At 44.7% G+C, this 26,833-nt stretch overlaps 1 protein-coding gene across 4 annotated transcripts in view; it reads right to left on the minus strand.

Moving 5' to 3' along the window:
- Positions 1 to 26,833, minus strand: part of dnajc6 (DnaJ (Hsp40) homolog, subfamily C, member 6) — a 207,696-nt gene that overhangs the window by 70,457 nt on the left and 110,406 nt on the right. For all 4 annotated transcript variants that reach the window (XM_070887019.1, XM_070887018.1, XM_070887017.1 and 1 more), the window contains 4 exons: positions 26,177 to 26,310; positions 12,546 to 12,740; positions 8,781 to 8,898; positions 5,060 to 5,139 (listed from right to left, as the gene is read on the minus strand). In XM_070887019.1, coding sequence (XP_070743120.1) covers positions 5,060 to 5,139; positions 8,781 to 8,898; positions 12,546 to 12,740; positions 26,177 to 26,310 — 527 coding nt within the window. The remainder of the gene's footprint in view (positions 1 to 5,059; positions 5,140 to 8,780; positions 8,899 to 12,545; positions 12,741 to 26,176; positions 26,311 to 26,833) is intronic.

A 26,833-nucleotide genomic window follows, 5' to 3' on the forward strand; every position in this document is an offset into this window, starting at 1 on the left:
CTCTCTTCCGCTCTTACATCCGGTCCAGGGTGTCCTTGGAGATGGAGCACGCGGTGTCCACCGGTACGCTCGCGGCCTCCCGCGAGAGGTGGGCACCGGAGGGACTGGAGTGCATCATCACGCCCGGCAACCAAATTTTAATTTGATTTTACGTTTTAAAGTTTAATTTGTTTTAATTGCCGGTGCTTTTAGTGTCCCCCTTCCCTTTTATAGGGGGCACTGGGGAAAATTGTGATTTTAGTGCCCAAAAAAAAAAAAAAAAAAAGGGCCTTGTAAATGTCTGGAGTGTCACCCAGGTCGGGTGGCACCGTTTAATGTTTTATGTTTTCGCAGGTAAACTCAAAAGAGTTTCATGCACAAGGACCCCCAGGTCCCTCTGCACCTCAGCATGTTGTAATTTCTCTCCATTCAAATAATATTCCCTTTTACTGTTTTTTTTCCCCCCCAAGGTGGATGACCTCACACTTTCCGACATTGTATTCCATCTGCCAAACCTTAGCCCATTCACTTAATCTATCCAAATCTCTTTGCAGCCTCTGTGTCCTCTACACAACCCGCTTTCCCACTAATCTTTGTCTCATCTGCAAATTTTGTTACACTACACTCTATCCCCTCTTCCAGGTCATCTATGTATATTGTAAACAGTTGTGGTCCCAGCACCGATCCCTGTGGCACACCATTAACCACCCATTTCCAACCCGAAAAGGACCCATTTATCCCGACTCTGCTTTCTGTTCGCCAGCCAATTCTCTATCCATGCTAATACATTTCCTCTGACTCCGCATACCTCTATCTTCTGCAGTAACCTTTTGTGTGGCACCTTATCGAATGCCTTTTGGAAATCTAAATACACCATATCCATCGGTACACCTCTATCCACCATGCTCGTTATATCCTCAAAGAATTCCAGTAAATTAGTTAAACATGATTTCCCCTTCATGAATCCATGCTGCGTCTGCTTGATAAGAATTTATCGGCCTGAAATCCTAATGATTGATTCCAACATTTTCCCCACTACTGTCGTCAGGCTAACTGGTCTATAATTACCCACTTTCTCTCTTCCTCCTTTTTTAAAAAGCGGCGTTACATTAGCTACCCTCTAGTCCATAGGAACTGATCCAGAGTCAATAGATAGTTGGAAAATGATCACCAATGCATCTACTATTTCTAGGGCCACTTCCTTAAGTACTCTGGGATGCAGACCATCAGGACCCGGGGATTTATCGGCCTTCAATCCCTTCAATTTCCCCAACACAATTTCCCACCTAATAAGGATATCTTTCAGTTCCTCATTCTCACTAGACCCACTGTCCCCTAGTACATTCGGAAGGTTATTTGTATCTTCCTTTGTGAAGACAGAACCGAAGTATTGGTTCAATTGGTTTGCCATTTCTTTGTTCCCCATTATAAATTCACCTGAATCCGACTACAAGGGACCTACGCTTGTCTTCACTAATCTTTTTCTCTTCACATATTTATAGAAGCTTATGCAGTCAGTTTTTATGTTCCCTGCAAGCTTCCTCTCATACTCTATTTTCCCCTTCTTAATTAAACCTTTAGTCCTCCTCTGTTGAATTCTAAATTTCTCCCAGTCCTCAGGTTTGTTGCTTTATCTAGCCAATTTATATACCTCTTCCTTGGTTTTAACACTATCTTTAATTTCCCTTGTTAGCCATGGTTGAGCCACCTTCCCAGTTTTATTTTTTACTCCAGACAGGGATGTACAATTGCTGAAGTTCATCAATGTGATCTTTAAATGTTTGCCATTGCTGATCCACCATCAACCCTTTAAGTATCCTTTGCCAGTATATTCTAGCCAATTCACACCTCATACCGTCAAAGTTACCTTTCCTTAAGTTCAGGACCCTAGTTTCCAAATTAACTTTGTCACTCCATCTTAATAAGGAATTCTACCATATTATGGTCACTTTTCCCCAAAGGGCCTCGCACAACAAGATTGCTAATTAATCCCTTCTCATTACACATCACCCAGTCTAGGATGGCCAGCTCCCTGGTTGGTTCCTCGACATATCAGTCTAGAAAACCATCCCTAATACACTCCAGGAAATCCTCCTCCACTGCATTGCTACCAGTTAGGTTAGCCCAATCTATATGTAGATTAAAGTCGCCCATGATTACTGCTGTACCTTTATTGCACATATCCCTTATTTCTTGTTTGATGCTGTCCCCAACCTCACTACTACTATTTGGTGGTCTGTACACAACTCCCACTAACGTTTTCTGCCCTTTGGAAGTCCGCAGCTCCACCCATACCAATTCCACATCATCCAGTCTAATGTCCTTCCTTATTGATTTCATCTTTAACCACCCCGCCTCCTTTTCCTTTCTGTCTATCCTTCCTAAATGTTGAATACCCCTGGATGTTGAGTTCCCAGCCTTGGTCACCTTGGAGCCATATCTCTGTGATGCCGTTATCCGTTAACTGCTATCTGCACAGTTAATTCATCCACCTTATTCCGAATACGCCTCGCCTTCAGGCTTGTCTTTTTAACACACTTTGCCCCTTTTGAATCTTGCTGTAATGTGGCCCTTTTTGCCTTGGGTTTCTCTGCCCTCCACTTTTACTATTCTCCTTTCTATCTTTTGCTTCTGCCCACCCCCCCTCCCCCCCCACTCACCACCCCTTCTATTTCCCTCTGTTTCCCTGCATAGGTTCCCATCCCCCTGCCATATTAGTTTAACTGATCCCCAACAGCACTAGCAAACACTCTCCCTAGGACATACATGAAGGGAGGAGGTAGAGGAGATACTGTATGGAATAAAAGTTGATTAAAAAAAAAAAAAGGAGGTAATAGAAGGTTGGCTACAACTGTAAAGGCCATTGGCGAGTCCATAAGGAGTACTGCGTACAGTTTTAGACTCCTTATTTGAGGGATATACTTGCATTGGAGACAGTTCAGAGAAGGTTCACGAGGTTGATTCCTGAGATGAAGGGGTTGTCTTGAAGGTTGTCTTGTGCAGGTTGGGCCTATACTCATTGGATTTTAGAAAACTGAGAGGTGATCTTATTGAGACATACATGATTGAGGGCATTTGACAGGGTAAATGCAAAGTAGCTGTTTTTCCCTTGTAGAGGAATCTAGAACTAGGGAGCATAGTTTCAGAATGAGGAGTTGTCCATTTAAAACGGAGATGGAGGAGGAATTTCTTCTTTCAGATGATTGTGAATCTGTGGGTTTCTCTATCCCAGAGAGCTGTGGAGGCTGGGTCATTGATTATATTTAAGGTGGAGATAGACAGATTTTTGAATGATAAAGGGAGTCCAGGGTTATGGGGAACAGGCAAGGAAGTGGAGTTGAGACTAGAATCAGATCAGCCATGATCTTATTGAATGGCAGAGCAGGCTTGAGGGGTCAAATGGCCTACTCCTGCTCATATTTCTTATGTTCTTATGTAAGTCAAGAGGGTGTTCGACAAAGTGCCACATAAAACACTTGGCAGCCAAGTTGAAGCTCATGGAATAAAAGGGAGTGGGAGCATGGAAACAAAATTGGCTAAGTGACAGAAAACAGAGTAGTGGTGAACGGTTGTTTTTCAGACTGGAGGAAGGTTTACAGTGGTGTTCCCTCGGGATCGGTTCGAGGACCACTGCTTTTTTTGATATATATTAATGACTTGGGTGTGGATGTACAGGGCACAATTTCAAAATTTGCAGATGACAAAACCGGGAAGTGAACAGTGAGGAGTAGTGTGAAAGACTTCATGAGGACATCAACAGGCTGGTGGAATGGGCGGACACGTGGCAGATGAAATTTAACGCAGAAAAGTGCAAAGTTATACATTTTGGTAGAAAGAATGAGGAGAGGAAATATAATGCAAAAGGTTCAATCCTAAAGAGGGTGCATGCAGAGAGAGACCTAGGGGTATATGTGCATAAATCGTTGAAGGTGGCAGGGCAGGTTGAGAAAGCGGTTAAACAAGCTTACAGGATCCAGAGATTCATGAATAGAGGTGTAGAGTACAAAAGCGTAGAACTTATGAGCCTGTATAAAACATTGTTTCGGCCTCAACTGGAGTAGTGTGTCCAATATTGAGCGGTGCACTTTAGGAAGGATGTGAAGGCCTGAGAGAGGGTGCAGAAAAGATTTATGAGAATGATTCTAGGGATGAGTTAAGTGGATAGAGTGGAGAAGCTGCGGTCATAGTACTTAGAGCAGAGCAAGAGAGAGAGAGAGCGAGAGAGAGCGAGAGAGAACGGAAATTTGATAGTGACGTTCAAAATCATGAGTATGGACAGAGTAGTTAGAAATAAACTGTTCCCATTCGCAGAAGGGTCGCGAACCAAAGGACACAGATTTAAGGTGATTGGCAAAAGAACCAAAGGCAACATGAGAGAAATCTTTTTTTTGAAAAAAAGAGCGAGTGGTTAGGATCTGGAATGTACTGCCTGAAAGGGTAATGGAGGCAGACTCGATCATGGCTTTCAAAAGGGAGTTGGATAAGTAGCTGAATGAAAAAAAATTGCAGGGCGAAAGGGAAAGGTCAGGGGAGTGGGACTAGCTGAAGCACTCTTGCAGAGAACCGGCACAGGCTCGATGGGCCGAATGGCCATCTATCTATCCATGTAACTATCTATGATTCTATAAAAAGTAAGACATTTTGGTGGCGCCATTCATCACATTGCACGAAACACAGCCTTATCTTTCTCTTTCCCTTTCCCTTTCCGGATGCTGACCAAGCTGCTGTGTATTTCCCACATTGTCTATTTTTCAATTCAGATTTCTTATTTGAAGTCTCCCTTGGTCTTTAACAGTAACCAACTTACATTTTTCAGTAAACATCGGAGTAAAATGTTAAGTGGTGAAAAGCTATCTGTAATTCTGAAATGACTAACTACGAGAGATAAATGGACAAAATTAATTCTGTGAAACATATTTTCAAACGTAAATCCCAAAATACACAGATTGCAGCAAGTATTAAAAGCTCATGAACAGTTGACAAATATTATCCTTAGGACACAAAATGGTGTCTGTTGAAACAAAGTGTCTATAAATGTATTTCCATTGAATAAAAACACATTAAACAAGTTATTACTCACTTTGTAAACTTTAATATAGAGGTTCCAGGAGCAATGAATCCAGTATGGACTTGGATCTGGAATATTTGTGTGTTTGTTAACTAAAGCGGGGAGGAGAAAAATTTTTAAATTTTAATAATACAAGAGGCACTCAAGCCGCAGTATGTACAGAACAAGCATTCCAATTCACAAAATTACAATGAATACAGTTTACTGTATTGGAAAGTAAATACTAGTCAGTTTCAACCAACGTACCATGTTTTTCAAATTATGCGGATTGCATCGCCAGTTAGAGATCTTGAAGCCACAGAATTTTATTAACATGCAAATTTATGAAGCTTGAACAGCAGAATGTGCAAGCAGTTTTAACAAGTAAATGGAAGAGAGTGCTATAGGTTTTCATGGAAGAATAAGCTATCTGTGAAAAGATCGAGGACAGGGGGACTGACCGATACAAAACCACATACACACCAAGATCCGAATTCTAGAGAAAGGAAAACAAATCCACAGCAACAGTTCAACAAAATTAGCTTTTTTTATTTGGGAGAGAGGAGACTTTGGCCAAATTTTCTATGGAATGGACAAAGTGGATCCAGGCGAATTGCTCACTGTGGCGAAGGGTTCAAACAACAAAAAGGAGCATAGCTTCAAAAATCAAGAAATTAGGAGAACACTTTCATCCAGAGAGTTAAACAAGTTGTGCAATAAGTTACTAGGGAAGGTTGTTGAAGCAGATAAAGTGAGAGGGCGCGGAGGGGCGAGCGCGAGAGCGGGCGAACAAGAGGGGAGCGGAAAAAGACTTGCATTTATATAGCGCCTTTCAGGACCACTAGACATCTCAAAGCACGTTACAGCCAATGAAATACTTTTGGAGTGCAGTCACTGTTGTAATGTGGGAATGTTATAAATGGGTTCAAAGGGTTAACATAAGGTGTTCCTGGAGCGAAGAGAGATTGAGGCATGGAATAAGCTACCAGGTAAATGGGGTTGATTTATCTAAACAACAACAACTTTTATTTATATAGCACCTTTAACTTAGTAAAACGTCCCAAGGCGCTTCACAACAGTGTTACAGACACAGATAAATTTGACACCGAGCCACAGAAGAAATTAAGGTAGATGATCAAAAGCTTGTTTAAAAAGGTAGGTCTTAACAAGCGTCTTAAAGGAGGAAAGAGAGGTAGAGAGATGTAAAGAGGTGTGTAGAGGTTTAGGAAGGGAGTTCCAGAACTTAGGGACGAGGCAGCTGAAGACACGTCCACCAATGGTTGAGCAGTTATAATGAGGAATTTGAGGAGCGCAGACTTCTTGTGGGATTGTGAGGCTGAAAAAATATTACAGATAGGGAGGGGCAAGGCCATGAAGTGATTTGTAAACGAGGAGCCAATGTAGGTCAGAAAGCACAGGGGTGATGGGTGATCTTGACTTGGTGCGGGTTAGTACACGGGCTGCTGAGTTTTGGACGACTTCAAGTTTACATTATGTGGCATGTGGAAGGCTGGCCAGGAGTGAATTGGAGTAGTCAAGTCTAGAGGTAACAACAGCATGAATGAGGGTTTCAGCAGAAGAGCTGAGGCAGGGGCTGAGGCGAGCGATGTTACGGAGGTGGAAAAAGGCGGTTTTAGTTATGCCACTGATATATGGCTGGAAACTCATTTGAGAGTCAAATATGACGCCTAGGTTGCGAACAGTCTGGTTCACCCTCAGATAGATGCTAGGGAGAAGGATGGAGTCAGTGGTTGGGGAACGCAGTTCGAGCAGGGACAAAAGTAATGGCTTCGGTCTTCCCAATATGGAGAAAATTTCTGCTCATCCAGTACGGGATGTCAGACAAGCAATCTGACAATTTAGATTCCAAGCAGGGGGGGTCAACAGAAGTGGTGGAGGGGTAGAACTGGGTATTGTCTGCGTACATGTGGAAACTGACTCCGTGTTTTTGGATGATATCGCCAAGGGGCAATATATAGATGAGAAATAAGAGGGAACCAAGGACAGATCCTTTGGGGACACCAGAGGTAACGATGTGGGGGCAGAAAGATAAGCCATTGCTGGAGATTTTCAGGCTATGATTAGATAGATAAGGATGGAACCAGGCGAGTGCAGTCCCACCCAGCTGGACGATGGTGGAGAGACGTTGGAGGAGGATGGAGTGCTCAACTGTGTCAAAGGCTACAGACAGGTCCAGAAGGACGAGGAGGGATAGTTTACTTTTGTCACAGTTACAAAGGATGTCATTTGTGACTTAGATGTGACAGGGGCGAAAGCCAGATTGAAGGGATTCAAAGATTGCATTCATGGAAAGACGATCACTGATTTGGGAAGCAACACATTCAAGTACTTCGGACAGGAAAGGGAGGTTGGAGATGGGGCGATAGCTAGCAAGCAAAGTGGGGTCAAGGGTTGGTTTTTTGAGGGATGATGACAGCAGATTTGAAGGAGAGGGGAACAGTACCTAAGGACAGAAAACCGTTAACAATGTCGGCTAACATGGGAGCCAGAAAAGGAAGTTGGGTGGTTAGCAATTTAGTGGGAATAGGGTCAAGAGAACAGGAAGTGAGTCTCATGGATAAGATGAGTTTGAGAGATTATGAGGGGAGGTCAAAGAGAAACTAGAAAAAGATATGAGTTTAGGACTAGGGCAGGTGGGAGCGCCAGATGAAGTTTGGCTCTGTGGGCTAGGTGAAGGAAGGGAACTCGCAGAGTAAGCTGATCGGATGGTCTGAGTCTTTGAGACAAAGAAGTCCATGAGCTCCTCACACTTGTTGGAGGCGAGTGTGGTGGAGACAGGGGAGAGGGGTTTACGGAGACAGTTAGCAGTAGAGAATAATAATATTATAATAATCTTTAAAGTGTTGAAGCTTGTTGTGCCTCAGAGGCTCTCGTTTTTTAAAAAATATTTTTGATGTCCTTGTCCCCAGTCAACCTTGACTTCTATCCTCATGCTCATTCCCCCTGTATGGCCCCAATCTTCATTCCCTCAAGGCCAAAAGGCACATACTGGAGTCTGCATGGGGCATAACTGGGTTAGCCATCCATGACCAAATCTGGCTGGACTACATCAAGCCCAACAGGGCCTCACTCTCCTCTACCAAAGCCACCTATTCTGGAATGATCCTGTAAAGCAAAGATAACCTTCAGCTTCTATTCTCCACTACCTACCATCTCCTCAACTCCCTACCCCTTGCCTCCAAGTGTGAGGATTTCATGGACTTATGTCACTTAGATGGGGACCATTTCTACTGCTACTTCACCTAGCATCCCCCCCCACCCCCCACCCTTTGCCCAAGCCAAATTGCCCTCCTCCCCCAGCTGATCCCACCCTCACCCTGAACACACATTTTTTTCTCCCATCTCTTTGAGCTTATGCTCCTGCTGTTCCTTTGACCCTGTTTTCCACTAAATTGCTAATAACCCAACTTCCAATCGCCATGTTCAAATTTCCTTAGGTACTGTCCCCTACCTGTAGAGGTTGTGGAATAGCAATGGGGGACTCCAAATGATTTTCCATCCTTCCAAACTTGGGGATGGAGGGAGCATGCGCTTCTCCATCGCTCCAGTGATGGGGAAGTCTTATGCATTCCAGAACAACTCCATTTTATTTTATTAGTGGCTTCAACTTCAGAAGCTGGAAAATATGCACTACTTTGAGCTTTCCTATCTCTTGAACTAAAGTTAGTGGAATTCACATATCCCCATTTAATGAATATTATTTAAGTTAATTGTTGATGCTACATCGACCAACCTTTGCTTGAAGTCTTCCACCAATTGTTGATCGCATGTGAAAGGCAGCAACTATGACATCACCGTGGGCACTAACACCCAAAGAAGCAAATACTTTTCCCTCCTGGATTCGGTGTTCTCTTTGGGAATTAAGAAATTTAAAAATTGTTAATTCTATTTAACAAAAGTCTTTTTGAAAAAAAATTTAAAAGTCTTAATTGGCCTCATTTTGTCCACAGCTATTATAAGCCATTTTGAAGAAGGGCGGAGGAAAACAGACCTATAGCACACGAGACGGCAATGAGATTTTTACATTTAAGTTATCACTAATGAGGTGTGGCCTCAAGAACAGCAGAATATCCATTTCAGATAACTCATTAGGAGGTGTAATGACCAGACACCACACTGTTCCCTCTTCTCCATTCAATTTCGACATATATGGATAATTTTTGAATGTTTTAAGTTAACATCTAGTGCATGCCCGTTATATCAACATTGTAGGTCACACACAAAAAAAATCACAATAACTTAAATTTCACATTACTAAAGTGATTTGTCCCTGTGAAATTTGAACCAAATTTACTTTATACTCTCTTCATTGCCTCTGAGCATATCTCAAAAAATTTAGTCAAATATTTAAATCAAGTTTGTTTAACACCACTTCTATTATAAAATGCACTCTATTATGTACTACTGAAGTTAAATGTATGAAAACAATTACAAATCCAGCCTAAGGTTTTACACCCATTCTACTTCAAACCATTTCCTGTCAACATAGTTGCTGAGTTCAGGCACAAACGTTGCATCTTTGTACAGTGAAGCAAATCAGTAAGCAGGTAGGTTTGCTGTTGCTTTATACATACTTTTAAAAAAAAATGCAAACACAATTACTCGCTTACTGTACAACAAACCAACACTTGGATTGCAATGTGATACTATAAACATACTTAGAACTTTGTCACATGTTGTGGTTGGGCCTACAAATCGTTTCTTTCACTGTCTCATTAACCCCTCATCGCCTGAAGGTGCTAATACTGGAGTACAGTGCCAGAAGACACGAGTCGAAAACTGTTCTCAGAGTGGAAGGTGGTCAGTAAAGTTCCGATTTTTAAAAAGGTGCATCAGGCAGAACCAGGTAACTAATCCCATTAGTTTGGCATCAGCAATAGGGAAGATACTCAAGGGAGCCTTTAGGGATGCAGCATATGTCCACACAGATAGAGAAGGCAATATCGGGAACAATCAACAAAGCTTCCGGAAAAGGTAATGTCTTACCAATCTGATTACATTTTTGGAGGAGGTCACCAGGTTAACGGATGAGGGTAACTCAGTAGACACTGTCTACCTGGACTTTCAGGTTTTTGATAAGGTATCACATAAGAAACTTCTCTCCAAAACTGAATCATGTGGAATTAGTGACAATCTGCTGTACTGGATTGAAATCTGGCTGAAATGGCAGTAGGCAGAAACTGATTGTAAATGGATTTGCTTGGAGACCAGTTACCAGTAGTGTCAGGCAGGGATTGATGTTAGGACCTTTGCTATTTACTATTTTCATCAATGAACTAGATGCAGGAGTTGGGGAAATGATCCACAAGTTTGCGGACTATACCAAGATATGTCAGAGTTAGTCTTGTAGAGGATGCTCGATTACTACAACCAGATCTAGATGTGCTGGGGAATTGGGACCATGTTTGGAAAAATTATGTTTAACTTAGAAAAGTGTAGTGTCATGCACATGGGCAGGTCAAATGCTAAATATACATACAAGCTACAAGGAAAACTAAAACCAGTGGTGAAAGAAAGAGATCGGAGTGTATTAATGCATCAGTCTCTAAAGGTTTATGACCAATACCGTGAAGCTATAGCCGAAGATCTTGCTTCGCCTTGGTTAGGATATTGTGTCCAGTTTTGGACTCGAGGGGTTTGGAGAGTTTGGGAAGGGTATGGAGGAGGGCCACAATATAAATTCCCAGTTTAAAAACACCGTAATTTCCCAGATAGGCTCAATGAGCTGGGTACCATATTTTAAGAGAAGCATAGACTATGGGGTGAGTTGATTTAATCGTGAAGGGACTAGATTGTTTATGGAGACCAGTGCAGCTGTATTTTCGGGTCTTTTCCGCGCCGGAGCGGCAGCAGTGAGGTGTTTTGGCCGGGCAATCAGTCTCCAGAGCCCTGCAGTGATCCTTAGGTCCAGTTTTGTGGTGGCGCGTAAAAGCACTGCCCAGAAGAGGTGCGCCAGTGTGCAACACTGGCTCAAGTTTTGACTACTGCCCGACCAGTCTGCCGGAAAGCGCGCCTCGCACTAACCATCCTGGCGAAGAGGTGAGTAATAGACACTCAAGATAAGTGTGATTATCTCTCAACTATTTTTGCGATTTTTGTTGTGGTGGAGTGGGCAATGTTTTGGGAATGTTTTTGTGGTATTTTTTTTTTCTTTAATTCTCTTCCTTCCCCGCCCCCAAGATGTCTATTGGAGTGCTCCCAGCTCAGGAGTTTCCCATGCTATTGCCCAAGAGAGGTGTACAACACCTCCCTTAGCGCTGCACCCCCTGACGCAGGGCCCAGCTGCCCAAACTTAATTATTGTGGCGCAAACTATTCCCGGGCACTAAAATTCCCACCCCGCCACCATTATCGCCCCAAAAACATCAAAGCTGAAAATCCTTCCCCAATTATTTAAACTGGAATAGGTCCGGGAGGACCATAGGTCACACTTACAAGTTATGCATGGGCAGAACCAGGTTGGATGTTGAGCGATTCTTTTTGTCTCCCCACCCACTGAGAACAGTGGACCTGTGGAACAGTTCGCCGGCTCGTGCGGTGAAGACTGATTCACTGTATTTCTTCAACCAAGAGCTGGATCGGTTTCTAGCTGGGGTGGGGATTACCTCATACAAGAGGTAGGAATCCGGTTATGTAAATCAAGGCCAATCAGATCTCCTGGAAATGCAGGGTCAGACAGGAATTTTCTAGTTCCCACCCCACCACCCTTAATTAGCATTTAAATCATTTTTTTGCCTCTCCCAGGAGATTGCATGGCTGCGGGTAGGATGGAGAATATATCTATTGTGATGCATAAAACTTCCAAACTGTGTGGGACAGGCTGGATGGTCCAGTAGGTCTGTCATTTTTATATCTTCACAAGTTTACCCACCCTCTGACTCCTTGCCCAAGTGACAGCCTAGAAAGAGTATTGGCAAGCTATTTAACTATGGAGGGAATAACACAAGTAAGCTTGATTCTGCCCTCATCTAAAGCCAAAACTAGAGTCGTTCATCAGCGCTACCTCCGCTGAGATTAGCGAACTCAACCTACAACCGAGAACAAAGCTTAGACTTTTATGGTTTATATGACTCACATCTCCACTGGCCAATGCACTCATCACTGAGTCATTAGGAGAGCTACCATTAGCTGTTTAAGTGCTGTGTTGTACTAAGGATCCACATGAATTCTCTACACAGCCAACTGATAACCAAGGCTAGAAATTATTGTTCGCAATATTTGCAAACACTTACATTCATGTGACACTCCTCGATTTAATATTTTAGCAAAGTTATTATGCAGTTCCTTTTATATGCATTAATTCTGTTAAAATAACAGACAGGTGTCATAGATACATGTTAAGCATCTGCACAATAACGTTGCCAACAGTAATTTCTAAGCTCTGATATTTTAAACAGTAGCGCTGACTTTTTTGGTAGGAGTCATGTCACCCACTGATCAAATGCACAGAATAATGCCCGGGAAATTATCCAATACCTCGAAGGTCAACAGGTACGTACCTCATTTTATCATAATCTTGTGCAGTTGTAAAAATCTTTGTTTCTCCAATAAAAACCTCGAAGAAAGGTCGGCAGCCATTCCTCTGTTTATTGAAGCATGGGACTGGGCTCACAGTGACAGTTTTAATGATGAGCGGCTTGCAGTGTGGGAGTGTGGGTTTATCAGAAACCATTTCACAGATATATCCTACATACCTGAAATGAAAAAAAGAGAGAAGGCAGTAACTTTCTGTACTTGCCTAGATGAACAGTTATTATCTTCAAAATGTTCTATAAATCAGTCTTTGAAACTCAAAAGATTAAGAGTAAACAGAAGTTAATGGAGGCAATTCCCATATTAATACATTTTGTCACAATCTATCAACTCAAACTGTATTTAGATCTTTTGAGAGGAGTTTTTCCCCAACAGAGGATGGGCCTGAAAGAGAATGAAAGAGGAGACAGAAGAGGCTGGGTAAAATAGATAATTTCACATTAACCAGTATGTTGACATTAGGAAGCTTTACTTAGACCAACTATAGTACAATCGTTGCTGTAGTGCATTGAAAGGATAGACTCCAATTATTTCTTAGCCATTTGTTCTAGATTTATGGTTGCAATCTAGCCAACAGGAATGTTTTCCCTCTGTAATGTATTTTCATTGCAATATCAATACATTAGTAAAATATTAGGCAGTCCCTTGTATCAAGAATGATCCGTTTCCACACAAAAACAGATGAGTTCACAAGTGTTTCGATGAGGGACCTGGCAATCTAGGTCCCGAACTACATACTAAAGGGTGGAAGATGCCTATGCATGGATTCTTTTAACGTGGGGTGGCCGTTGCACACCAGCCACTACACAGGCTTGACAGAGCTAGGTCTTGATCTAGTGGCAAGGGTTAAACCAAGTCGACTGAAGACCAAGCTTTGCTGCAACGACCTTGTGCGCACACATGCTCCTGCTATCCATAGATCGCAGTGTGGGCTGGCCCATGCTGCCTTTGGGCTCTCAACTCTTCTGGGCCCCAAACCCGCGCCGCTCCTGGGCCCCGATCTCTCTCTGCTCCTCCGCCCCGATCAAAAATGGAAGTCAGAAACAGGGCATCAATTAGTCTCCTCTTATCTTGGAGACGTCAAATATCAACACTTATTTGAAATATCAAAATATTAACCCTTCAACTAGGCAGGAGTTTATCAGCAGAAACAAACGCCAACTAACAGAATGAACACAATTCAGTAAGATGTGAATAACAGCAGCAATAATAGCAGAATCCAAACCCTGCAGTCACTTGTGAACTCGCTGGTGTCTCAGCAGGCTGGAATAGTGAGTGAATCCCTTCCCACACTCAGAGCAGGTGAATGGCCTCTCCCCAGTGTGAACTCGCTAGAGTGCCAGCAGGTTGGATGAGGTAGTGAATCCCTCCACTCCCCCAGCCCTGCCCGTGACCACCATTCACAGTGAGTGGAAGAAGATGGTTTAAACAGCCGGGAATGGAGACACCACGGCCCCGGGGCAAGGAATTGGAAGGAACTGGAACAAATGTGAAGTTTCCACCACCTGAGACATATGGAACAGTGCAAGCATCTCCTTCTCACACACAGTAGAGTAGAGTTATTAGCCAAGTTTGCATCGAGAAAATTGTGATCTCACCAGTAACAGCAGTTTCCCGACGGTTATCCACGAGGCTGCTTCTGACATTTTCTTCTGCGTAAATGTTAACCACCGGTATTAGAAGGGCAGGATTGGCAGATGGGAAACTCAAACCAAACATCATGTCAAGATCGGACGGTATCACTCGATTCCATTAGACCTGAATATCATTGGCCTTTGAATAATGTGGAAGGAGACATGTTTGTCTGTTCTGTTTATGGGAACAGATTTCAAACATCAGTGTGACTGGAAAAGCACCGAGACACACACACCCGAGTGAGAGTGTTCCAGTGCACTGATTGTGGAAAGAGTTTTAACCAGTTACACAGCCTGAAAAAACATTGCACCATTCACAGCGGGGAGAAACCGTACACATGTGTGCGTGGATGAGGCTTCAACTGATCGTCCAACCTTGAGAGTCACAAGGACACCCGCACCACGGAGAAATCGTGGAAATGCGGGAACTGTGGGAAGAGATTCAATTATCCATCAAGGCTGGAAATTCATCAGCACAGTCACACTGGAGAGAGATCGTTCACCTGCTGCATGTGTGGGAAGTGATATGTCCTTACTATAAAGTATAAATGCACAAGAGGTCCAGACTTGAGAAGGTCACTCTGTGACCAGTTACCTTTATTACCAAGACCTCAAGTGATGAAGGTGGGTGGAGCTTCTCCTTTTATACCTGAAAGTCCAGGTTAGGAGTGTCTCCCACAAGTTCAACCCCTTGTGGTCAATGTTCTCAAGGTGTACAACTTAGGTCAGCTTATACATGGGTTACAATGATAGCTGAATAGATGACATCACCCCCCCCCCCCCAAAGTTTTATTGGGATCACAGGTTAAGTCTCTCTGGTGGTTTACACTCCCTTGTAGAGCGCCCGAGTTGGGGCTCCGGTTGTTGGGCGCTGGCCTGAGTGTCTGCTGTTTGCGGTGCCTCAGGCCTGTCCGGACTGCCCACAGTGACTGGGCTCTCCTCCACTTGGTTCTGGTGTTCGGTCACCTGTGGTGGAGTAAACTCTACGTCGTGTTCTTCCTCTGCTTCTTCAATGGGGTTGCTGAACCTCCTTTTAGTTTGATCCACGTGTTTGCAGCAGATTTGTCCATTGGTAAGTTTAACTACCAAAACCCTATTACCCTCTTTGGCAATCACAGTGCCTGCAAGCCATTTGGGCCCTGCAGCGTAATTAAGGACAAAAACAGGGTCATTGACATCAATACATCGCACCCTCACATTCCTGTCATGGTTGTCACAGTGACTGACCCCTGCTCTCAACAATTTATTTCATAGTAGGGTGTATAAGGGATAACCTGGTTTTGAGCGTCCTTTTCAGTAGCAGCTCTGCGGGTGGAACCCCTGTGAGCGAGTGTGGTCAGGATCTGTAGGCCAACAGGAGGCATGATAAGCGGCTTTGTAGGGAACCCCCTTGGATTCTGAGCATCCCGTTTGATTATCTGCACTGCTCGTTCCGCCTGGCCGTTTGAGGTCGATTTGAACGGTGCCGTTCTGACATGGTTGATTCCATTGCCTGCCATGAAGTCCTGGAATTCAGTGCTTGTGAAGCACGGGCCAGTCGCTGACTAAGACGTTCGGTAGACCATGGGCGGCGAACATTGCCCGTACTTTCTACCGTGGCAGAGGATGTGCTTGAATTTAAAATGGCACACTCAATCAATTTGGAGTAGACGTCTACTACAACCAATAACATTTTTCCCATGAAAGGACCTGCGTAGTCCGCATGGATGCGTGACCATGGCTTGGCGGGACAGGACCAGGGGCTAAGGGGGGCTTCCCTGGGTGCGTTGCCCAGCTGAGCACACGTGTTGCACCTGCGAACACAAAGTTCCAGGTCTGCATCTATCCCTGGCCATCAAATATGTGACCTGGCAATTGCCTTAATCATGACAATGCCTGGGTGCTCATTGTGAAGTTCTCTGATAAACACCTCTGCCCATCTGGGACACGACTGCTCGGTTTCCCTACAGTAGGCAATCAGCCTGAATCGAGAGTTCATCCTTGCGCCTATGAAACGGTTTAAATTCCTCAGGGCGTGCCCCATACATGGCTGCCCAGTCCCCATTCAGGACACATTTCTTAACTAAAGACAGTAGCTGGACTTTATTTGTCCAGACTTTAATCTGACGGGCTGTCACAGGTGAGCCTTCGCGTTCGAAAGCTTCAACAGCCATGACCATCTCCACATTATGCTCAGTTGCCCTCTCAGTGGCGACTAGTGGGAGCCTGCTGAGTACATCGGCGCAGTTTTCAGTGCCCGGTCTGTGCCAAATAGTGTAGTCATAGGCAGCTAGCGTGAGTGCCCACCTCTGTATGCGGGCCGATGCATTCGCATTTATGGCCTTGTTGTCGGCCAAAAGGGACGTTAGGGGTTTGTGATCTGTCTCCAGCTCAAATTTCCTGCCAAACAGGTACTGGTGCATTTTGTTTTACTGCTAGTACCTCCTTTTCTACCATCCCGTAGCCCCTTTCTGCCTGGGACAGACTTATGGAGGCATAAGCTACCGGCTGTAACTGACCATTGGCATTCACATGCTGCAACACACACCCGACCCCATAGGACGACGCATCGCACGTTAAAACAAGTTTCTTACATGGGTCATATAGTGTTAACAGTTTGTTGGAGCATAACAAATTGCGTGCTCTATCAAAAGCCCTTACCTGGCTGTCCCACCAGACCCAATCGTGACCTCTGCGTAGGAGCACATGTATCGGCTCTAACAGCGTGCTCAATTTGGGAAGAAAGTTACCAAAATAGTTCAGGAGCCCCAGGAACGAACGCAGCTCCGTCATGTTACAGGGTCTGGGTGCTCTCTGGATCGCTTCCGTTTTGGACGCAGTAGGTCTGATCCCGTCTGCTGCCTAACCCTAACCCTCCCCAGGAATTCTACCTCTGAAGCCAAGAAAACGCACTTCGCCTTTTTCAGTCGCAGCCCTACCCGGTCCAGTCTGCGTAGCACCTCCTCCAGATTGTGGAGGTGTTCTTCAGTATCGCGACCCGTGATGGGGATGTCTTGAAAAACCACAGTCCTTGGAATCAACTTGAGGCGGCTTTCCATATTTCGCTGAAAGATCGCGGCGGCCAAACGAATCCCGAACGGACATCTGTTATGCTCAAACAACCCCGTGTGTGTCGTAATGGTGGTCAGTTTCTTCGACTCACTCGCCAGCTCCTGGGTCATGTAAGCTGAGGTCAGGTCCAATTTTGAAAAATGTTTGCCACCGGATAGCGTCGCAAAGAGGTCCTCCGCTTTCGGTAGCAGGTACTGATCTTGTAGTGACACCCGATTGATGGTGGCCTTGTAATCGCCACATATCCTGACCGACCCATCCGCCTTGATCACCGGCACGATCGGGCTTGCCCAGTTACTGAATTCGACTGGCGAGATGATGCCTTCCCTCAGCAGGCGGTCCAATTTGCATTCTATCTTTTCCCTCATCACGTACGGTACCGCTCTGGCCTTGTGGTGAACTGGCCTGGCGTCCGAGTTTGTGTGAATCACTATCTTGGTCCCCAAGAAAGTGCCGATGCCGGGTTGAAATTATGGGCCCAAGTTTCCACAAGAAAAAAAAACGGGCGCCCCTCCGAGCTGGACGCCCGTTTTTCGCGCCTAAAAAAAATTCTCGATATTCTCCACCTACTTGCAGGTCCTCTGGCCCTCGGCGCAGCCAGCACGAGCTGTGGGGGGAGGCGGAGCCAGGTCCCGGCGCTGAAAACAGTGCCGGGACCTCTGCACATGCGCGCTACAGTCGGCACGCAAGTGCAGTAGCTCCAGGCGCCGAACTGTGTGGGAGGGGCCCGAAGCACGCAGCCCCTAGCCCTGGCTGAATGGCCTCACTGGGGCTGCGTGAATAAGGCTCCTCCCACTGCCAGCTCCTGCTCCCGCCCGACCAGATCCGTCTCTCTCTCTCTCTCTCTCTCTCTCTCTCTCTCTCTGTGCAGAATTCTCCCTGGCTGAAGCACTTTCACAGGTAGGAAGATGGTTTATTTAATCTTTTCTTGGCTTATAAATGTTTATTCAGGTTGGATTTATTTGTAGAAGTATAAATAAGGATTTATTGTCGAATTTAATGAGTTCCCTTTCCCCCCCCCCCACCTCGTTCTGGACGCCTAATTTGTAACCTGCACCTGATTTTTTAATGTGTAGAACAGGTTTTTTCAGTTCTACAAAAATCTTCACTGGCTCCATTCTACTTTAGTTTGGAGTACGTTTTCACTGTGGAAACTTTCAAATCAGGCGTCAGTGGCCGGACACGCCCCCTTTTGAAGAAAAAATTCTGTTCTAAACTAGAACTGTTCTACCTGACTAGAACTGCAGAAAAAAAAAATGTGGAGAATTGCAATTTCTAAAATAGTCCGTTCTCCACCAGTTGCTCCTAAAAATCAGGCACGAATCATGTGGAAACTTGGGCCCAATGAGTCAAATTTGTCCAGGACCTGTAAGCATGATACTCGCTCCACAGAAGAAATTGCATTGACATCGCCCCATTTCAAGTTCATGACAGCAAGCCAACTCCTCCCCAGTAGTGCGGGATCGTCCCCCGGGACAATCCAGAGTGGCAACCTGTTCTCCGAATCTTTGTGGGTCACGACTACCGTGGCGCTGCCTAGCACCGGAATGATCTCCTTCGTATATGTCCGTAGCTGTGCGTCAATCGGCAATAATTTTGGCCTCCTGGCCTTGGACACCCACAACCTTTCGAACTGTTTGATACTCATCAGGGACTGGCTGGCCCGTGTGTCTAGCTCCATTAATACTGGGATGCCATTGAGGAGCACTTTCATTATCGGTGGCATCCTGGTATATGTGCTCCACATAAACTTGCTGAACTTCAGCTTCCAGCAATTTCCCCCAGTATTCATTTGACCTCGTAGGGCTTACATCAGGCCCGTCCTCCTCGTACATCAACCTGGCTGCACATACGTGCCAAGTGACCGCTGACGTTGCAGTTTCTGCAGGTATATTGCTGATACCTGCAAGCTCTGGCTGAGTGTTTGCCTCCACACCTCCAGCATGAGCCGTTGTTGGAAATAAAAGGTCCATTACCAGTCGATCGTCTCTGACGGTCTCTGTAACTGTCCTTAAGCGCACCATTAACAGGTGTTGATGGCCCCATTACTGGCCGCATTGTCCATTGCGATGGCATGAATCACCGTTCAGCTAGACATTGTCTCTGCTGAATTCCCCCTTTGGGTTCGACTACATACTGGGGCATGTCCGATTGCCCTTGTCTGCCAAGAGAACTGTGTTGACTCCCTGGTCGTTTGCTGCATTTGAGCCAAGATATTTGTCATACATCATTCTGGTCTCTTCCTCCCCTGAGATAAATGTCTGGGCTATCAGAACCGCCGCTTCCAAGGTCAAGTCTTTGGTCTCAGTGAAAACCCCAGCATGCCCGATGCCCTCAATAAAAAAGTCTCGCAGCATCTCCGCTCTGCATGCATCTGGGAACTTACATAGGCTCGCCAGTCGCCGGAGGTCTGCCACGAAGTCTGGAACGCTTTGCCTTTCTCACCGCCAGTGCGTGTAAAACCGGTGTCTCACCATGTGCATATGCTGCTCGCCGGTTTAAGGTATTCCCCGATCAACTATCTGAGCTCTTCAAACGTCTTGTCCGCCGGCTTCTCTGGCGCTAGAAGCTCCTTCATCAGGGAGTACGTTCTGGATCCACAAACCGTCAGATGAGCCCTGCGTTTGTTGGCCGAATCCTGTCCCAACAATTCCTTAGTGACAAAACTTTGCTGTAGTCTCTCAATAAAGTTGTTCCAATCATCACCAACACAGTACCTCTCTTCGGTGCTGCTAGTGGCCATGCTCGCGTGGTTTAAATCCCAGTTTCTCGTCGCCAATGATATGTCCTTACGATACAGTATAAATGCACAAGAGGCCCATACTTGAGAGAAGGTCACTCTGTGACCAGTTATCTTTATTACCAAGACCTCAAGTGAAGAAGGTGGGTGGAGCTTCCCCTTTTATACCTGAAAGTCCAGTTAGGAGTGTCTCCCACAAGTTCACCCCCTTGTGGTCAATGTTCTCAAGGTGTACAACTTAGGTCAGTTTATACATGGGTTACAATGATAGTTGAATACATGACAGGAAGGGATTCACTCATTCATCCCACCTGCTGAGACACCAGCAAGTTCACACTGGGGAGAGACCGTTCACCTGCTTGGAGTGTGGGAAGGGATTCACCAATACATTACATCACATCGGCTGCATTTTTTCATTTTTTCTCATAAGGTCGCTAATTCATGCCGGGATACAATTCCACAACTGCCAGTATCTCACCTATTTAGTTATTCTTCATGAGACAACAAATATCAACTGGCTATTGGACCATAGGGACATCACAGCCAAGCACCGGCAAGGCCAGCATTTATTGCCCATCCCTAATTGTCCTTGAGAAGGTGGTGGTCAGCTGCCTTCTTGAATAAGTGACTTGCTAGGCCATTTCAGAGGGCTGTTAAGAGTCTACCACATTGCTGTGGATCTGGAGTCACATATTGGCCAGACCAGACAAGATTAGTGAACCAGTTGGATTTTCACAACAATCCGGTAGTTTCATGGTCACCAATACTGGCACAAGCTTTTTAATTCCAGATTTATTTAACTAACTGAATTTAAATTCCCCAGCTGCAGTGATAGGATTTGAACTTGCGTCTCTGGATCGTTAGTCCAGGCCCCTGGATTACTAGTCCAGTAACAACCACTATGATACCGTTCCTCTGATGTTCTCAGTTGATAGTAATCATAGAAACATACAGCGTAGGAAGAGGCTATTTCAGCCCATCGTGTCCGGGCCGGCTGACAAAGAGCCACACGGCCCTCGGTCAGCTGTCCTGAATGTTACATATAAACCTATGAACAATGAACAACAGATGAAAGGTATAGAGCTCCCAGCCCAACCAGTCCGCCCCACACAACTGCGACAATCTGGGAAAATTCCTCTCCGACCCATCCAAGCGATCGAAACAAGTCCAGATCATCACCTTGGCCGTATTCAATTCCCTGTAATACTTACGATCGTATCTGCGCCAGACAAGAGAACATCCAGTCTAATCCCACTTACCAGCTCGAGGTCACTGCCCATCCAAGCACCTTTTAAATGTGGTCAGGGTTTCTGCATACTTCCAGGCAGTAAGTTCCAGACCCCCACACCCCTCTGCGTGAAGAAGCGTCCCCTCAAATCCCCTCTGAACCTTCTACCAACAACCTTAAAAGTATGTCCCCTCGTAATTGACCCCTCCGCCAAGGGAAATAGGCCCTTACTATCCACTATATCCGGGCCCCTTACAATTTTGTACACCACAATGAGGTCTCCTCTCAACCTCCTCTGTTCCAATGAGAGCAAACCCAACGTATCCAATCTATCCTCATAGCCAAGATTCTCCATTCCAGGCAGCACCCAAGTAAATCTCCTCTGCACCCTCTCTAGTGCAATCACATCCTTCCTCTAATATGACGACCAGAACTGCACGCAGTATTCCAGCTGTGGCCGAACCAGTGGATTATACAATTTAAGCAAAACTTCCCTGCTCTTGCAATCTATGCCTTGGCCAATAAAGGCAAGCATTCCGTATGCCTTCTTAACCACCTGGCTTGTTGCTTTCAGGGATCTGTGGAAAAGCACTCCAAGGTCCCTTTGTTCATCTACACTATTAATTACCCTACCGCTTAATGTGTATACCCTTTCCTTATTAGCCCTCCCAAAGTGTATAACCTCACATTTCTCCGAATTAAATTCCATTTGCCACTGCACTGCCCATCTGACCAGTAGATTGATATCCTCCTGCAGTCCATGACTTTCCTCTTCATTATTAACCACACAGCCAATTTTAGTTTCAACTGCAAACTTCTTAATCATACTCCCTCTCTTCAAATCTAGATCATTGATATATACCACAAAAAGCAAGGGACCCAGTACTGAGCCTTGCAGAACCCCACTGGAAACATCCTTCCAGTCACAAAAACATCCATCAATCATTACCCTTTGCTTCCTACCTCTAAGCCAATTTTGGATCCAACTTGACACTTTGCCCTGGATCTCATGGGCTTTAACCTTCGTGACCAGTCTACCATGTGGGACCTTATCAAAAGCTTTGCTAAAGTCCATATACACTACCCTCATCGTATGCACTACCCTCAGCGATCCTCCTGGTTACCTCCTCAAAAAATCTAATCAGGTAGTCAAACACGATCTTCCCTTAACAAATCCGTGCTGCATGTCCCCAATTAATCCTTGCCTTTCTAAATGTAGATTTATCCTGTCTTTCAGGATTTTTTCCAATAATTTTCCCACCAGTGACGTTAGGCCTGTAATTACTCGGCCTATCCCTTTTTCCCTTCTTAAACAAGGGTACCACATTAGCAGTCCTTCAGTCCTCCGGCACCATGCCCAAATCCAAAGAGGACTGGAAAATGATGGTCAAGGCCTTTGCGATTTCCTCCTTTACTTCGCTCAACAGCCCGAGATACATTTCATCCGGGCCTGTGGACTTATCTACTTTCAAAACTGCTAAACCCCTTAATACCTCCTCTCACTATATTTATCTCAACCAGAATTTCACACTCCTCCTTGATAAAAATCTCTGCATTGCCCCATTCCTTTGTGAAAACAGACGCAAAGTATTCATTAAAATCCATACCAACATCTTCCGCCTCCATAAAGATTACCCTCATGGTCTCTAATAGGCCCTACCATTTCTTTAGTTACCCTCTTCCCCTTAATATATTTTCCTTAATTTTACTCGCCAAGAATTTTTCATGCTATCTCTTAGCATTCCTAAAAAACTTTAGTTTTACCTCTTAACTTTCTATATTCCTCCAAAGATTCTAGAGTATTTAATAGTTGCTTTATGACATAATCTTCCCTTTTTTTCTTTATCCTCCCCTGTAAGACCCAAGTCATCCAGGGCGCTCTAGAATTGTTATTTCCACCCTTTTTCTTTAAGAGCACATGTTTGGCCTGAGCCCTCTGGATCTCCTCCTTGAATGCCTCCAACAATTCTGACACTGATTTACCCACAAGTAGCTGTTCCCAGTCCACTGTGGCCAAATCAGTCTTCAACTTAGCAAAGTTAGCTTTTCCCCAATTTGGGACTTTTATTCCTGGTCTATCCTCATCCTTATCCATAACTAACTTGAATCTGACTGAATTATGGTCACTGACACCCAAGTGCTCTCCCACTAATACCCCTTCCACCTGCCCAGCTTCATTCCCCAAAACTAAATCCAAGACCGCCCCCTCTCGTGTTGGGCTTGTCACATACTGACTAAAAAAAGTTCTCTTGAATGCATTTTAAGAATTCTGCACCCTCTATACCCTTCACACTATATTTGTCCCAATCAATATTACGATAGTTGAAATCCCCTACTATAACTACCCTATGGTTTTTGGACTTCACAGCAATTTGCCTACATATTTGCTCCTCTATCTCCCTCCCACTGTTTGGGGGTCTGTAATACACGCCCAGCAGTGTGATTGCCCCTTTTCTATTTTTCAGTTCGACCCATATGGCCTCATTTGATGATCCCTCTAACATATCATCCCTCCTCACAGCTGTAATAGTTTCTTTAATCAATACCACCGCACCCCACCCCCCCACACAACCTGTCTTGTCTAAAAATCCTGCAACCAGGAATATTGATCAGCCAAACCTGCTCCTCTTTCAGCCATGTCTTTGTAATGGCAACAATGTCATACTCCCAAGTGTCTACCTGTGCTCTTAGCTTATCCGCCTTATTTGCTATACTCCTGCATTGAAGTATATACCATTTAGCACAGGAAGACCTCCTTGATTACTACTTATTAACCCTCATTTCCTCTGTCTTACAGATTTTCTTTCTAAATTCTTGCTCTCCAATTTCTGCTTTACTTCCTTCCCTGTTGAATTTGTTCTCAGATTCCCATTCCCCTGCCAAGCTAGTTTAAACTCTCCCCAACAGTACTAGCAAAACTCCCCATGAGGATACAGGTCCCGGCGTTTCTGAGGTGCAACCCGTCCGGTTTGTACAGGTCCCAATGCCTCAGGAATTTAAAGCACGCCCGCCTGCACCAACTCTCCAGCCACATATTCATCCTCTCTATCCTTCTATTCTTGTACTCAATAGCACATGGCACCAGTAGTAACCCAGAGATTACTACCTTTGATCAGGAGTGGGAACTCTGGCTGATTTTCCTTTGCTATACTGAGTGAAATATCATGCTTTTACTTTCATTGTAGAGTCAAAGGATTGACCCTGGCACCTTTATGATTTGTATAGCTCATCAGAACACCAGGCATTTACTCATCGAGCTAGGAAGACATACAGGTTCGCAGAATGGGTCGACAGGTTACAAACGCAACTAGATATGGACAAGTGTGAAGCAATACATTTTTGGAGGAAACAACAAGGAATTGGAGTATACACTTAGTGGAAAGACACTGAGTGTGAAAGAAGAGAGGGACCAAGGGCTTCAAATACGTAATTCCCTAAAAAAAGTACTTGCAAGTGGACAATGCCATAAACCTTAAAAAATGCTAAATGTGCCCTCATCCAGAAATGCTGACACTGGACAGTATTTTTAAGGCAGCGGGTAACGTGGCGTGCGAGCATCCCACCTTGAAGAGTTGGGACACTTCAGTAATATATTTAAATTAGGCTCCACACTGCAAATGGGAGTCCGATGTAAAATTCTCTACTGTTGCCCAGATTTCCCAGGGCTCGGGACACCTGGTTTAGGCAGGAACTGCCAGCCCCATAAGTTAAGTGCCTTTTTCAGCACTCCCTGTGGACCAAATGGCCTACTTCACTGCCACAAAAAAATGGTGGTTATATTTTATAGTTATTAGGAAGGCAACTTGGCATAGCTTATGTACCCACCACCCACCCCGCCCCCCCAAAAAATGTCCGAGTCTCCATGTTCACCATTTATCCCCTCACAGAAAGTGCTGAAGGAAGAGTAAAGGCCCAATATTACCCTACCTTGCCTGGCAGGAACAGGTCAGATGCCATTTTTACACCGCAGTGTGAAGTGCAAAATAGGGCAAGTTGTAAAATGGGCATCCAACCCAAACCCACCCTGGTCCTACCAGGCAGGTGAGGTTAAAAATCAAGTCTTTTCTTCCTTCTGTATTCCACCCAAAGTTTCGAGTTGATCCTCACATGTTCCTTTTATTGATGACCTTTATTGAAACCTAGGGTATGCAACAAGATGTACTGAGTCGGAGATGTGAACCAGGATCTAGTAGGGACACGCTGTCTGGGAACTGGTAAAGGGAGACACCGGCAATTGAAGCGGAGGCTGGGAGGAAGTGGTGGGGGATGCTGTGGGAAAAGGTAGCATGAGGCTAGGAGGTGGTGGTGGGCTGGCTTGTTGGCAGGAGTTGGGGATGATGGGGCTGGGGCTTCAGCTGCAGCCTTGCAACACTCGGGTGGTGAGCAGAGACAGGAGAAGATCAGGGGTGGGGCCACTAGAGGCCATTTGAATCAGTGAGTATGTTTTGCACCTATGGGTACAATAGGCACTTTCTTTAACCCTATAAACAGGCTTGATTCCAATCTTAGTAGATGGTCACTACTCTATACCTCATTGCAATGGTTGGATTCCAAGGATCACATCATAAAAAAGAGAATGCATTGCAAAAAAGAGACATAGAAAAAGACCATGTCTCGATGGGTACATTGCTTCCAAAGACCAGGTAGAATTCGCCTTTTGATCTCTAGCCAATTTAATTTCCCCAAAGGATACAGCATTTCCAAGAAGATGAAGCTTTTGGAATTTTTCTCTAACACCGGAGATAATTAAGCAGACTGCTATCCAGTGTTATACTATTTAATCCAATGCAGATGTCTTGACCAGAGAACACACTTGTGGTCCCGACGCCACAGTAATCATGATGATGCAAAGAACATCTGACAGGACCAAAACAATTCCAAAGATTTAGGGAGATTAGGACATGAAAAGGTTATTTCCAATAGTTAATTTCTGAAATTGCTTACCTCCTGTGTGAAGGCCAAAGTGCTGGCCCTGGTTTTTTTATATTAAACAACTGGATGGCCGGAACTGGACAAGAGAAGAGATGGCAGAAGCAAAACATTCCACAGACTAAAATAGCAGAGGCAGGACAGCCATCCTGGAATTGTAAAAAAAAAATTCAAATCCATGAGCAGGTTACATAATGGAGCAGAAATCCCAGCCTCCCCAGGTCCGTACGGAGTGTGTACGAACCCAGGAATGCATCGCAAAAGCCAGTTTTCGGCGTGCAATGCGCATGCGCCGAAAACCAGCTTTTCCGATCTGTCAAGCTCTGGCTTGATAGATCTTCCATATCCCCATAGCCAGAACATTTGCATGGGCCAGATTGCAATATTTACCCATCTCTTGCCCAGCAAATGTCCTGAAAACTCTTGCGCCTGGTAAAAGCATGTGCATCGCCTACTTTTACCAGCGTAAGAATTCTAAAAACATACCATACAAAAATAAAATTTAAACACACATTTTAATGTTAAAAACCCAGACCACTAAGGTAAGTTTATTTTAAACCATAATTCGGAAAGATATTTTTTTTTCCTAAGACACTTATTAACTTTAATTTAAGTTAATCTTAAATATGTGACGTATTTTTTCTATTTTTTTTAAATTTGTGTTTGGGTGTT

The sequence above is a fragment of the Pristiophorus japonicus genome, chromosome 8, assembly GCF_044704955.1.
Source record: "Pristiophorus japonicus isolate sPriJap1 chromosome 8, sPriJap1.hap1, whole genome shotgun sequence".
NCBI lineage: Eukaryota > Metazoa > Chordata > Chondrichthyes > Pristiophoridae > Pristiophorus > Pristiophorus japonicus.